This window comes from Pan troglodytes, chromosome 14 (assembly GCF_028858775.2).
Source record: "Pan troglodytes isolate AG18354 chromosome 14, NHGRI_mPanTro3-v2.0_pri, whole genome shotgun sequence".
Taxonomy (NCBI): Eukaryota; Metazoa; Chordata; class Mammalia; order Primates; family Hominidae; genus Pan; species Pan troglodytes.
Genome location: NC_072412.2, coordinates 52,262,703 through 52,277,777, shown reverse-complemented (window position 1 = coordinate 52,277,777; position 15,075 = coordinate 52,262,703). Strand labels below are relative to the sequence as shown.

Below are 15,075 nucleotides of genomic sequence, written 5' to 3'. Positions count from 1 at the left end.
ATCAACCTATCTCCGAGATGGTTAATTAAAGTTAGCTTAGCAAATCACTGGAAAAATTTAACTGGACTCTGGATCTTTAGCAATTCTTTGCCACTTAAAATGAAGACTTCAAAGCAAGACTAGAGGGCTAAGTTCATGGAAAACATAGCAGGAGAAAACTTACAGGTAAATAAAATAAGTAAAGGTTTTATAATGACCATTTCTTTTCTAGTTCCAGTTTGGAACACAATTGCCATCATAGTTCAGGAAAACAGGAACCAGACAGTTTCACAACAATAAAATGAAGGAGAAAATGATAATTTTGCAACAACAGCCCAGGAAAGGTAAAAAAAAAAAAGTGGAGTAGAAAAAGGGAGTAAGAAAAAAAAGAAGCAGAAGAACAAATCCCACTCTCTCTCCCCACTGCTAAGAGAGGCAATGAATGGCTATTTTATTCCTCTCTTCATTCTAGTCCTAGAAAGAATAAAATATGGTCTTCTTATTGCAGTTGTTGTAGTAAAACCACCACAAAATTGATATGAGTAATCAGACCACAATTTTGGTGTTTTCTTTTTTCATCCTCAAATTGAAAGCATACGAGGAGGGGTATCCAAAGAGGAAAAACATATAAGTAAATAGGGAAAGTCTTTACAGTCACTGACTGAAAGTATTTTCGATGGTCTTTTGTCAGTAGAGTTCTCCAGAGGGAAGCAAAAAGGAACTTGATATTGAGGAAGTTATTTTTTAAAAAAAATTTCCAGTAAACTGAAGTTTTAGCTTTGAGTATATTTTTAAAACATCAAAACTGAGAAAACATAATTATGGAATAACTGATCTTTTTAAGGGAAAGGAATGCTTTTAAGGTAAGAAAATGAGAAACCAGAGAGAGACAAAAATCTAGATTTTGTGAATATACTTTCCACATGTTTCCAAACTATGACAGGCAATTGCAAAATGATCAAATTAATTTTTCCTTTTGAAAATGAGAGTTCAATTATTTATGACATTTTCACAATGATTAACATGAGAGCTTAAGTTTAAATGAAAGTTTTCTTTAACTCATAAAAGGTTGTATGCATATAAATTTGCTGTTAATAAGCTTTCCTTTTGTGCTTGCTTAAACCAAATACAAGTTTTGTATATCCAAAAAATAAGATCGTACAAGGACAAATTGAAAAATCAATCAATATTTTTCAACCAAGTCATCTCAAGTACTGAAGTAAAAAATGTTGAGTTTCTAACTCTGCTTCTCTAAAATGCTAGTCAGTATGAGAGAGGTGAAAGATGGCAAGCGGACTTGAACCTCCCATCTATAAAGCACATTACCTTTTGCAAAGTTCTTTCCCTTTCATGAGCTCCATTTTCTTGCCTTATTATGAAGCATTTCAAGCCAAAGATCAAGATGCAGGGACAGGATAATTAAAATCAGGCATCCATAAATTGTTCCATTAATGTCAGATTAACCAAATGCTGACTGTTTCCAAGTACTACAGGGTTTTGCTTTGAGAAATATTTTTAAATATATGTTTGAAATCAGCTATGTCTAGAGACTTTAAACAAAAACAGTGGAAATCAATGTAATCTCTGAAAACCAGAGTATGCTTTGGAGAAAGCATTCAGGGTTCCAGGACTCATCCGTTCATTCCTGATCCAGGTCCAAACCCAAACACCAAATGCAGATCCACTACCCCCTATGAGGCTGCTTTCATGCTCTAAATGGTATGCAGTTTCTGAATAAATATACATATCTGCCTTGAACTCAACACACTACTGGACAGACATACTACGGAAGCCCACGGCTGCAAACCAGGGCTGTCTGAGGTCTTGGCATTCATGCTGGATGGTTGGGAGCCATGTCTCAATGCTGAGGTTCTGCTGTCACCACTGGTGAAACTTACCAAGACCACCAGTGAGACATTAGTCCAAGTATCACTCCAGCAGAGGCAGCACCCTCACCTCAGAACAGATTCTAGACACTGGGAGTTCCCAACCAGTGCTCCCAGATCCCCAAGGCTAGAAATCCTGACAGACAGGATCTGTACAACAAAGTATGTCCCCGAAATTTCACGTTCCAAAACGTCACATACCCATACCCAAAACAATTCATGTCACCCCTTGTGACGGGCTGGCTTGAGTCCTTCCAAAATTCATATATTGAAGTCCTAACCTCTATTACCTCAGAATGTGACTGTATTTGGAAATAGGGTCTTTAAAGGGGTAATTAAGTTAATTAAAATGAGGTCATGAGGGCAGCTCTAATCCTTGGTGTCCTTGTAAGAAGAGGAGATTAGGACACAGACATGTGCAGAGGGGAGATGACGAGAAGACCCAGGGAGGAGAAGATGCCACCCACAAGCCAAGCTGAGAGGCCTCAGAGGGAACCAACCCTGCTGGCACCTTGATCCCAGGCATCCAGCCTCCAAAATTGTGAGGAGATGAAGTTCTGTTATTTAAGCCACCCCATCTGTGGTTCTTTGTTATAGTAGCCCCAGCAAACTAATACACCCACGTCCACCCCCGTGCCCCACAGCATTACCTAGGGGAATGATTTTGTTGCTGTAGCCCTTGACTAGAATCACAGCCTGAACATCACTTTTTTGTTATCTGTATGTGAAATTCAAATCCTAATTAAGTAGTAGGCACACACACACACACACACACACACACACAGATCCACCCTCTTCACAAAAGTAAACCCCCCAAAACATAAAATAATGCAAGTCTCCCATTTTCTTCATTTTCCCTCTTTCTTTTTTACCTTGTGGTAAAACTTTAAGGTAATTTCTTCTGACATTCAGTTCTCGTAGAGATTTCAACTGACCTATCTGCTGGGGCAACGCTGTGATCTCGTTGCAGCTGACATCCTGTATCAAAAGCAGAGAGAGAAATAATAAACATCTTTTTCCAGGAAATCAAGCATTTCATGTGAAATCTCCTTAAGGAATTTAAATATTTGGACAACTACACAGGTACACTTTTATATTCATCTCCAGGTCCCTAGCATTAAGACTCAGCACACAGAAGAGAAAGCTGAACATTTTAAACTCCCTCAGAGGAGAGAAAAATGGAGAAAGGGTGGACATTAGTAGCATTCGCCAGCTGCTTCACCAGCCTCTGGCCTGCCACTTTGACATGCTTCGATTTTACTGAATTCTCACCACAAACCCATTGGGCAATATTACTAGCCTAATATTTACAAATCAAAAAGTGGGGCTCAGAAAAGTTTAGCCAGTCGCCCAAAGCATGCAAGTGCCAGAGTTAACACTAGAAGTGAATTACCAGCTCACCGTTAAGCCACTATCCCATCATGCCTCTAAACAGAAGACTACAATGCATCTTATTTTACCAAACTCTCACATTTTGCAGTGAAGAACTAGAATATTAATGCAATGTTTGGATGCACTATTTATTTAAAATGGAGTTCTTCACCACAGGCTAGAAATCTTACAGCTGACCACCTTGCCATACACTTCACAAACAATTCTTGTCTTCTTTGCTTTAGGAAGCAAATACTCAATTAAGCCTTGATTGGAACCCCCTCTTGACACATGCGAAATGGAGGCCTTGACATTTATAATCTTCTATATCCTTAGGATCTCCCCGAATCCCACTCTTCCTCTTGGCTCTGGGAGCCGTGCTGGGCTCTTCACTCCCCCACCCACCCCCAGCTACTCCTACAGTGTAGACCAGTGCTCTCTCTTAGCTGGGTGCTATCATGATCTCCTGACTGGTTTCCATACATCAGTCTCCGCCTTGAATGCATCCTTCACAGAGCGGCCAGAGTGCAAATGCCATCACGCTGTTCACCAGCTTAAACACTTGCAGAGGCTCCTCAACAACTATAAAGTCCAAACTGGGCAGTAAGGCCAGTATCTATGATGAGGTCTGTCCATTTCTCCAGCACTTTTTCTCTGAATGTCCCTCCTCACAACCTACACTCCAGCCATGTTACTGCTTCTGGCAGTTTTCCGTATTTCATAATTCCCAAACTTGTTCATGCTCCTTCCCTGCCTGATATGCCAGTCCCCAATATTGTCCTCTTGTCCCACTGACTCATTTTTAAAGACTTAATTCAAGCCTCAACCTCTTTCGTGAAATCTTTCACGAGGCTTCCCCCACCTCTCCCACTCTGATCTAATGCCCAGGGAGACCGACCACTTCTTCTTGTGTGGTCCTTTAGATAGCATGTCACTGTAAGTCATTTGCTCATGGGTTTACATTCCCCTTTAAACCTATGAGCTCCTGGGTGGGAGGGACCATGTCTTATTCATTCCATCCTCCCACTGCCAGGTGGAGTGCCAAGTATAAAGTAAGGGATCAATAAATGTTGGATCAAACTTCTAAAATCCACTTACAGTGACACTCCATAATACTGTGGCTCCTTCTGTCTCCAGGACCCTAGGACCCAGGATGCTCCAACATACATACTAAATCCCATGCAGGTCCCACTTGGCATCACAGAACTAAAGATACAAATCATTCCAGTGAGATCAAGGCCTTAAATATCCCGCTTTACTTTTGAACCTGGAAAAGCTCTCCCCTTTCACCATAGAAGGCGGCAGAGCCTCGTTTCAGAAATCTGTTTCACTTTCATTCAAATAAGATGAACTCATCATCGACCAATCCAGTGAACACCCCCAGGCTCCACATTTAGACCAGGCTGTACACAACACAGTTGATCCCTGCCCTCTAACCTGGTCTCATCTGAAAGGCTTCAGGTGATCTATCAACCCGTCCTCACCAGGACAGTGATCAATGGATACCACCCGATGAAGAGGAACAGTATCACTCCTGCTAAAAAGGAATGAAGTTGTCCTCTATAAAGGCTGAGTGTGCACAGTGCAGATACCTCCCCAAGCTTCTCTGTACAACAGGCTGATGGGGGAGGTGGGGTGGCACGGGCTGAGAGCACCAGGTGTTCAGCAGTATCACCCCCAACTGCGGTTGCTGTATCCCTCCTGGCCCAGAAAAGTCACACACAAGTTTGAGAAAAACACTTCTAGTGTTTAAAACAAAAACAGAAACAAACTCCACAAGCACATCTGCACAGACAAAAACGTCAAAGGAAGTAATTACAGAATTAGGAGGTCCAGAGATTGTGTTCAGTCACTCTCAGCCCCTCGCTGAGTCAGTAAATTGCCCTGCCTTTCCGAATGTATTTCCACATGGGAGAAGAGAACAGTGAAATGCCATCTTTTCCCAATTACGGGGGCCTTTGCTCAGTCACAAGAGCCAACAATCAAATGCTTTCAATGAAAGCTTTCTTTGCCTTAACTAAGTTACAAATAAGCAAAAGGTGCCATTCCATCCTATTTTAAAAGAGTCCTCACACAAATACCACACAGGTGAGTCCTAGAAATGCAGGAAATCAAATCCTTCTATGGAACTCATGACCAGATACAGTCACTTTGGTGATGTTGCTGGCAGGAGAAATGGGCGTGCTTGTGGGGAAGAATTAGAAGGAATTATTTTCCATCTCTAGAGAAAATGGACGTTATTGGCATCTCAAACAAGTTTTTTTAAGTCTTGTGAGTGACAGCACGAGAAAGATCCTTATATAAATTATGGAAATCACAGATTTTCAATATGAAACTGACAATTTCCAGAAGCTTCAAAGACATAATTTTTTAAAAATCTTTCTCTGAATAAATAAGGAAGGAGGAGAGGAAAGCAAAAAGATAACAGATACATTTAGATAGCACGTTATTCACAGCATGAGATGAAACTAAGCCTTATTCCATTTTTTAGTGTGAACTATACTCACCTTGCTCTTTGCTGGTCATGGTTGAGTTAGCTAGGAAATCAAAATATGCTGTTTCTCTAATCATAAGGTGATTTTTTTCCATCGTATGTTTCTAACATAATAGCCTTATTAAAAAATCAACTCCCCCTAGCGATATTTGAAAACTTATTTGGCAGTAGGGAAAATGGTCACTCAATTTACTTTAAAAAACTTCATGTAACGATAAATACAAGTTTTTTTCCTTCTGATTTAGAGGACAGGATATCTGTAGACAATTCAAAACACAAAGTCCAATTGTCCATTCACATTTTGGAGGGTATATGGTGAAGGTCAAATTATTTTAATAGTACTCTGCACTGTTGTCAATTACTTCCTGTCCTGACAAATAATGGGGGGAAAACACCCAAGCAGATTTAGCACATAAGATAACATTTCACTACTGTGTAATCAATATTGTAGAAACAGTGCAAAACTCTATTCCCATAAGGCATTGAAACTTGCCACATTTTAAAAAGGTTATAAATTCATCACAAAAATAAAACCCCATGGGTCACTATCTTAATTAGCTGGGGGTTAAGGAGGAAGAAACAGGAGATAATAGTCTAGGTGTTTAGGGATAAAATATTTCTGTTTTGAAAATGTAAAAGCAATATTTCTAGAATGGCCTTGTTCTCTAGAACACTTTTGTTCAAATTCAGCCTAAGATAAGGTATGAATTTTACAGACTGATGTAAAGAAGATACGATTTAGGAAAATGAATGTAAATAAAAACAACACTAATGCCTCAACTTCGGCAATTAGTAAGAATTTATCAGCTTATAAATTCCATATTCAGTTATTTATTAAAATAGTCAAATGAATCCCTTCTGAATTTTCTATTAGCCCTAAGCTATGTCTTAGAGAATGATTCCAAACTTCAGTGAAATCATAGCACCCTATAGTTAGTACTACAATACCACAAATATACAGGCAGATCAGAAAGAATCATGAGCGTGTTATAAATATTTACTGAATTTATTCTTTTTGATACAGAAACGAATCTAATTATAGTAATATAAATACTCAAGTTTAAGTTTTTTATAGACCAGTTAGTCCAACTTTGTCATTTAGATAAAAAACAAAATAGAGAATTTGAACTGTGACTTAACACATACTTACTTTCCACTGGTCATCATGTTTTTAGGTAACCAAAAGAAAAACTTTAGAAATAAGATTCTCTCCTCATCACAATAAAAAGAGTCTCTGGAAGTATTAAAACCATGTTGGAGATTAATATATTTTTGTTACTAAGTGCTCATTGCTAAATGACCTTCAGAATGCAAAAATAACAAGGATTTAAATTCCGAGAATAAATTCAGGGATTATTAAACTAGGTTATACTCACTTTCAGAAAGCAATATGGTAAAAGAGACTAGAAGTTTTTTTTGTTTTGTTTTGTTCTGAGACATTGTCTCGCTCTGTCGCCCAGACTGGAGTGCGATGGCGCGATCTTGGCTCACTGCAAACCTCTGCCTCCCAGGTTCAAGCGATTCTCCCGCCTCAGTCTCCCAGGTAGCTGAGATTACAGGTGTGTGCCGCCACACATGGCTAACTTTTTTTTTTTTTTTTTGTATTTTTAGTAGAGACGAGGTTTCACCATGTTGGCCAGGCTGGTCTCGAACTCCTGACCTCAGGTGATCCACCCGCTTTGGCCTCCCAAAGTGTTGGGATTACAGGCGTGAGCCACCGTGCCCGGCCGACTAGAAGTATTTTTTTAAGGAATGATGTCTAGTGAAAAACAACATAGGCCGGGCACGATGTTTCATGCCTATATTCCCAGCACTTTGGAAGGCCAAGGTGGGCAGATCGCTTGAGCTCTGGAGTTTTAGACCAGCCTAGAGAACATTAGGAAACCCTGACTCTACAAAAAGACTTAAAAAATTAGTCGGGCATGGTGGCATGCACCTGTGGTTTCAGCTACTCGGGAGGCTAAGGTGGGGGGATTGCTTGAGCCCGAGAGGTCAAGGCTGCAGTGAGCTGTGACCATGGCACTGCATTCCAGCCTGAGTGACACAGTAAGACCCTGTCTCAAAACAAAAAGAAAAAAGAAAAACAACATAAATACTGTGTCAAGATGATCTTGGTTACAGAATAATTCCAGTAAGACCAGGCCACACACTGGAACTGCAGGTAGTATTTGTACACGTGACCTTGCTCTGATACTTAGGTTTATGGTAATACTGCTTGAGATGTATTTTTGTAAGAATCTAGCTCTTTATTTAGTTGAATAAAATGCAAACGTTCTGACAGGAACTGCAAGCTACTAATAGTAGCCTCCTATCATGTAGCCATGCCCTTTTGTGGAAGTGCATTTTGTATGACTCACTGTGTAACTTTAGGTAAATGTCTTACCCTTTCTGTGTCTCTATCAAAAGAACAGGTAAGGATTAAATAATTCTAATTATCCTCCAATATGAGGAAAGTCCATTTGCTACATCCGAGATAATGAAATGATTTTGGTTGAAACACAGGTATGTAACTAACTGGGAAATGTCAATTTTGATTTCTTAACAGTCAAAAACCCTCAATGCTTGTGGTCAGAACTTGCTGTCTTTCCCCCCACCCCACCGAGACGGAGTCTCTGTCGCCCAGGCTGGAGTGCGGTGGCGCAATCTCGGCTCGCTGCAACCTCCACCTCCCAGGTTCAAGCGATTCTCCTCCCTCAGCCTGCTGTGTAGCTGGGATTACAGGTGCATGCCACCATGCCTGGCTAATTTTTGTATTTTTAGTAGAGACAGGGTTTCACCATGTTGGTCAGGCTGGTCTCGAACTCCTGACCTCGGCCTCCCAAAGTGCTGGGATTACAGGCAGGAGCCACCGAACCCGGCCAGAACTCGCTGTCTTAAAAAGAAAATATGTTCATTTAAACTTGAAACTTTCTCAAGAAAGCTCTGGGATGACAAATTATCACCTTTCAACACCAGTGTCTTTTTCCAGAGCAAAACTCTGTTGCACGGTTCTCCTAAGTTTACAAACACACGGCCTACCCCACTGCTCTTCAGAAGAAAGGCAGAAATGGAAGCACAGAGGGCCTTGAGCAAGCCCTGGGTTTCCAATCATCCCACAGAAACCAGAGGTTAGGAGGCGCCTCCAGAGACAATGAATGGACAAACAGCATGGCGAGCACATGAATTTATGCCTCCGCTGTTATCTCCCTCAGAGATTGGAACGCTGCCCATGCAAATAATGAAGAAGGGATTTTCCTCAGCAGCTGCTCAATAATCAATCTTTGAATCCAAACTCTCCACACAACCAAACATTTCATGAAAAAAGAATAAAAAATAGCATATCCAATCAAGGCCAGGAAATGCACCCTCCAACTAGTCGTTACTTGAGCCAGGCCTTGTGAGCTTTTTGATTAGAAAAGCAGGTTTTAAATCAGAGATACTGTGTTCTCTTATGTGAAGGTAAGAGCTAGAAGACATGATTTTCACACACTGCATGACTTCAGAGAGGACAGAATTGAGAAAAAAACATCTCTGGACCACAGCATGTCACCATGTACAGGGAACCAATGAGAAAACTCTTCTTTGGCAAATGCCCCATAAAAGGCTCTCAATTTTATTGTGTTCTAACAGTGTGTTTGTTTTTACAGCTGCCTGTTAATTATAACACATGGCATTTATACAGCATCTCTTAACAAATATACCTCATCCATCAGGCATGGTTTAGCAGTAAAAGAACCATGTTTCCAATATGTTAACAAGGTTTTAATGAGTAAAATGAGATTTAGCCAACACAAGTCTACAGATCCCTTCCCTGACTCTTGGTTCCACAGTAACAAAACATTAGTGAGACATTGACCATTTGTACCAAACCTTTTTTTTGGTAACATTTTCCTCCCACAACTTTAATGGAAAAACCACTAGGAGTTAAACCAGGGAACTCCAAGGAGAAAAATCACAGCCCCACTCCATGAGGGGCTTACAGTTTCGGTGAAGAGACAGTGCTGTATTGTGGTGAGGACGCTGATTAAAAAACCTGGTTTTGACTCCAGCTCTACGTCTTCATATCCTTGTGGCTTTGGCTAAGTAATTCTAAAATTGAAACTTATTTGTAAAATATAAACATGATACCTACCTTGCTAGCTTATTTTCAAGACTATATGAAATAATACATGTATACCTAGCAGAGTGCCTGGTATATAGCAGGTGCTCAGTAAATGTGAATGCTTTATCTCTTCCCCTTATAGAAAGCACAGGCAGACAGACGTACAAAGCAACATATCCATACTGCTACAGCAGTGAGGCAACAGAGCATATAGAAGTCATTCAGAGCCCCCAGGAAGGTCAGAAAGTTTCAGATCATTCCCATCTGAAATGACCCTGGAGGGGCCAGCTCCATGGAGCTAAGATTCCATAAGTTTTCCTGCACCTGCAACAATGTGGAAATACAACCTGGCTGCTCTTGTTGAGTCAAGAAAAGGACATCTCAGTAGTGTCTCTTTGTGGCTTCCTCATGGGAGGGGGAACAACTGCTTTTCGACATTCCCTGCACAGTCTCAAATGGCAGGACAAGGCAGTGACTGAATGGGAATGCATTAAAAAAAGATCTTATATAATTCTAATGTATTTAGAAAGGTAAGATACCATTTTCCAACTCCAATTCCTTTCACAAATTAGAAAGGACAACTGCTTTGTTGTAGATGGCTAAAGTTTTTTTATTTTATTTATTTATTTTTTTAAGGGATCGCTGACTCTGGAATGTTCACTCACACTTAGAAAAAAAGAGAGTTCACAATTCTGACCAAGCATGGTGGCTCATGCCTGTAATCCCAGCACTTTGGGAGGCCAAGGTGGGTGGATCACTTGAGGTCAGGAGTTCGACAGCAGCCTGGCCAACACAGTGAAACCCCATCTCTACTAAAAATACAAAATGTTAGCTGGGCGCAGTGGTACGTGCCTGTAGTCCCAGCTACTTGGGAGGCTGAGGCAGGAGAATTGCTTGAACCTGGGAGGCGGAGCCTGCAGTGAGCCGAGATTGTGCCGCTGCACTCTAGCCTCGGCGACAGCCGCTGCACTCCAGCCTGGGCGACAGAGCAAGACTCTATCTCAAAAAAAAAAAAAAAAAAAAAAAAAAAAAAAAAAAAAAAAATTCCATTTGGAATACTCTGAGTCTAATGTGAACAATTTAAAAATATTTCTTCTAAAATAGTTAACAAACAATGCTTAGAGCCTAATAAGCTGAGACACTGTCTCGGCGCTAAAGGGCTTCAAGTATTCTGAATGCTTGGGGTGCTCCCAAATCTTATAATAAGTTGGTTACTTTGTGACTACAAAACAGAAGCCTCCCACGGCAATTCTAGAATTACTTCTGGCCTTCCAGGGAATTTTTTTTTCCAATTGATAGCTAAAAATAATGATATGGTTACCTATAGTAACACTACTATTTTAAGCAAAAAGATGAAAGATAAGTGAGAATGGATGGAAAATAATCTTTTTTTTAGACTGTGACCTTAAGCAAGGCCAGTCCCTCTTTGTGGTTAAATAATGACCACTTATTAAATTTTTGCCAACTTCATAAGTAAATGCTTTTCCAAAGATCACGCTTGCTCATACACAGGGGCAGGGAACGGAAAGAACACAGGTGACGGAGCTGCCGAATCCAGGAGGGTGGCCACTGAACACCAGAAATGTGGCCAGTCCAACCTGTGATGCACTTTCAGAGTTACATACACACAGGATTTCAAAGACTTAGCATGAAAAAAAGCATCTAAAATATCTCATTAATATTTTTTATATTATACAGGTGACGAAGTAATAACGTTTTGGCTATTTCAGGTTAAATAAATATTATTACAATTAATTTCACTTGCTTCTTACTTGGCTATGTATCTACCAGTACTTTAAAAATCACATTTACTGCTTACATTATATTTCCACAGGACTGCGCTGGGTGAGGGTGTTTCAGCTTATGTTACAATTTAGCTACACAGGGGTGACCTTCCGTATGTCATGCACTGGCTTTCTGCCTCGGGTTTCTTCATTCGTAAGATGTCAAGAGTTTGGACTAAATGCCTTTTACAATCCCCTATCACTCTAAGATCCTAGAACCTGTGGGTTCAACAGTTATTGCTGGTGGAGAAAAGACACAAGAACCAGGTAATGGTAATGCAGGGCAGCCCTCATTAGAGCTGGGGCCAGGACAGGGTGCCCAAGAAAAGCATGGGGTGTCCCTTAGAGCCACCCGACAGCCAGTGTGTCCTGACGCTGGAGACAATGCTGTTTACACGTCAGCCCTGCAGCTGACACAGGGTATTTGAGGAAAGCCCTGCTCTAGTATGCGGCTGACTCTCAGGCTCAGCACATGTGCCACCTGCTAACAGATAAGCTGGTTGACACAGCTCTAGAGCACAGCTGATGGAAGGCATGCGGTGTCACTTACACCCAAGGTTCATGGGACAGAAGCACGTATCAGCACCAAAAAGTTCCAGAAGATTGATCTCACCCATGTGCCACCCATCTGCACGGGACCTCAAATAATGAAAAAAAAAAAAAAAAAAAAAAGCAACTTGTCAGCTTTATTCATAATTGGCAAAACTTGCAAGCCACCAAGACGTCCCTCAGGAGGTGAGGAGATAAACTGTGCAGGCAGTGGAATATTATTCAGCACTAAAAAAAATGAGCTGTCAAGCCATAGAAAAACATGGAGGAAACTTAAATGCATATTACTAAGTGAAAGAAACCAACCTGAAAAGGCTACATACTGTATGGTTCCAACTACATGACATTCTGGAAAAGGCAAAACTATGGAGACAGTAAAGATCAGTGGTTGCCAGGGTTGAGGAGGAGGGAGGGATGACACAGAGGATTTGTAGGGTAGTGAAAGAGACACATGTCATTATACATTTACCCAAACCAATAGAATGTACAACACCAAGAGTGAACACTAATGTAAACTGTGGACTTTGGGTGACATTCATGTGTCGGGATAGGTTCACAGATTGTAACAAATGAACCACTCTGGTGGGGAACGTTGATGACAGGGAGATTGTGCATGCATGGGAGTAGAGGGTATGTGGGATATCTTTGTACCTTCCTCTCAATTTTGCTGTGAACCTAAAATTGTCTTAAAAATAAAGTCTGGTTTTTTTAGTTGTTATTCATATTGTATTTGCAAATCCTAAACCAAATTTTAGCAACCATGGATTTTGTGGCTATCAGATACCTAAAAGAAGCATTAAAAGAAAAAGCAGCAGCATATGACCGTCACTTTCATCCAAAGCTTTCATCTAGGAAATTTTTTGTTTCCTAGAACCAGTTAAAATGGCACCTTCTGAGTTATGTGGACAGCAAGATTGAGTCTTCCTGCCTCCTCAACCCCATTCAGGCCCAGCACCTGAGGGTCTTCACAATCTGCCCCAGCCATCTTTCCAGGTTCACCTTCCACCATTCAACAGTAACATTCAGCAAACATCTGCTGGGTGCCTATCAGGTGCCAGGCACCTGGGATGCAACAGCAAGTAAGCAGCTATCAGGGTGTGGGGGGAGCTGGCACAGAGAAAGCCAAGTAAGAAAACAACTGTGATGCTATGAAAATTGAGTAATAAGTATGGAGTGCTTGCCTTAGGAGCACCTAACTCAGGCTTGGAGGATCTGGGAAGGCTTTTTGGACAAAGTGAGATCTAACTTGGCTAAGAACTAACCAAGAAAGGAGGGGGGAGGAAGAAACAGCCCATGATGAAAGAGTGACGCGTGCACAAGTCCAGAAGTGAAAATGAACAAGGTGCATTCCCAGAAGGTAGGAACTCGGGGAGTGAAGGTGCCAGTGGCAAGAGATGAACCCAAAGAGGTAAGCAGGGGCCCGACCACAGAGGGCCCCGAATGCCCTGTGAAGGAGTTGCCTGTGGCCTAAATGTAAGGCAGTGGGCATGAGGAGGGTGTGCCCAGCCCCATTCTATCTACCTAGACTTCAGCAGGATTAAACGGCTTCCTAATCCCAAGCACGACATGGACTTCTAGGATATACTGCCTTTGCACAAGCTGTCCCTTCTCCTTGAATGCTTTCCCTGTCCCTGTCCCTGACTTCTTTTTTCCTCCTAGGAAACCCCACATGGGCTTATTTAAGGGGCCTCTCAAAGGGCTCTTCTTTTCCAAACCTCTCACAACCCTAAGACTGAATTAATTAATCATTCCCTGCCTCGTGCACATGCTTCTTGTAATAGAAACTTCTGGGGACAGGGTTTTGTCTGCTCAAATTAATATCTGTCTTCTTTCAGAATTACTCCCTTTGGTGGCAGCCCAACAGCCACATCTGAGCAGCGTGATCATGTGCCTTGGGCACAGCAGACTCAGTCGGGGAGAACATCAGACCAGATCTGCCTCTCACTTAGAACCCAGGGCTGAGAGATGCTAGTAGGTCTCTTGCTAGGTGCTTTACCTGGGAGAACATTTAAACTTGGGCAACCTCTGCCGTTGTATGGAAGAGGAAAAGCTGAGCAGAAAAATGAACCGCTGTCATGGTCCTTCACAACATTCCAGTGTCTTGTCCTAGTCACTCATGACCTGTGACCAAATGTCTTCATCGTAAGTGATCTGATGGACCCCTGTATCCTCTAACCAACGCTGACTTTTGGTGTGAGCTAGCTGGAATGAGTTTTGGACAATGCTATCAAATAATCCATGAAAAAGACACTTTCTATAGCTCTAATGCCTTTCTACAGCAATTATTAATTTCTATATTAAAGTCAAAGTTGATACGTATGTGACATGGGTGCCATCACTCTCCTAGCCCAATCCCACTACAGACATGACTAAGCAATCACAGCATTCTCTATCTGGGCCTCACAGGCCAGCACCGTGGTGCTCCAGGTGGCCCCAGAGGAGTTGGCACAAAAGACAAAACTTATCGGCCATCATTGTTCTAGACTGGAATCTACTGAAAGACAGGTACTGTGCCCTTTTCATCATTTAATCACATCAAGCCCTGTGCCTGACACAAGGTCAGGATGGAATAAGCCCATGCTTAGATGATAAATGAATACTATCACCTTTCAGCCTGACTGGTAACTCCTGCTTCTTCCTTCACCTATGTTAGCTCAATGGAAGTTTAGAAAGCATTCATTCTTTCCCAATTTAGAAAAAAGGTAAATAATTAAATTAGTAGTGAAAGAGCTGAAATATAACAGTGCATCTCAGCTTCACACACATTTGTAATCCATCTCTGCTCATCTATAGCTTGTTCTCCTTTTCTATCCCTAGGGACACGGTCACATTTAAAAATTACAACGATTTGCGACAATGATTTCTAAAATCTCGACAGAATCAGAGCACCCCATTCTTTCTGTCTTCTGACTTCATTTTATACCTTCATGA

The 15,075-nt window shown here is 41.4% G+C and overlaps 1 protein-coding gene across 8 annotated transcripts in view; it reads right to left on the bottom strand.

Moving 5' to 3' along the window:
- LRCH1 (leucine rich repeats and calponin homology domain containing 1) overlaps positions 1–15,075 on the bottom strand; it is a 200,200-nt gene that overhangs the window by 68,620 nt on the left and 116,505 nt on the right. For all 8 annotated transcript variants that reach the window (XM_003314134.6, XM_009426931.5, XM_063792516.1 and 5 more), the window contains exon 4: positions 2,738–2,843. In XM_003314134.6, the coding sequence (XP_003314182.2) occupies positions 2,738–2,843 (106 nt within the window). The remainder of the gene's footprint in view (positions 1–2,737; positions 2,844–15,075) is intronic.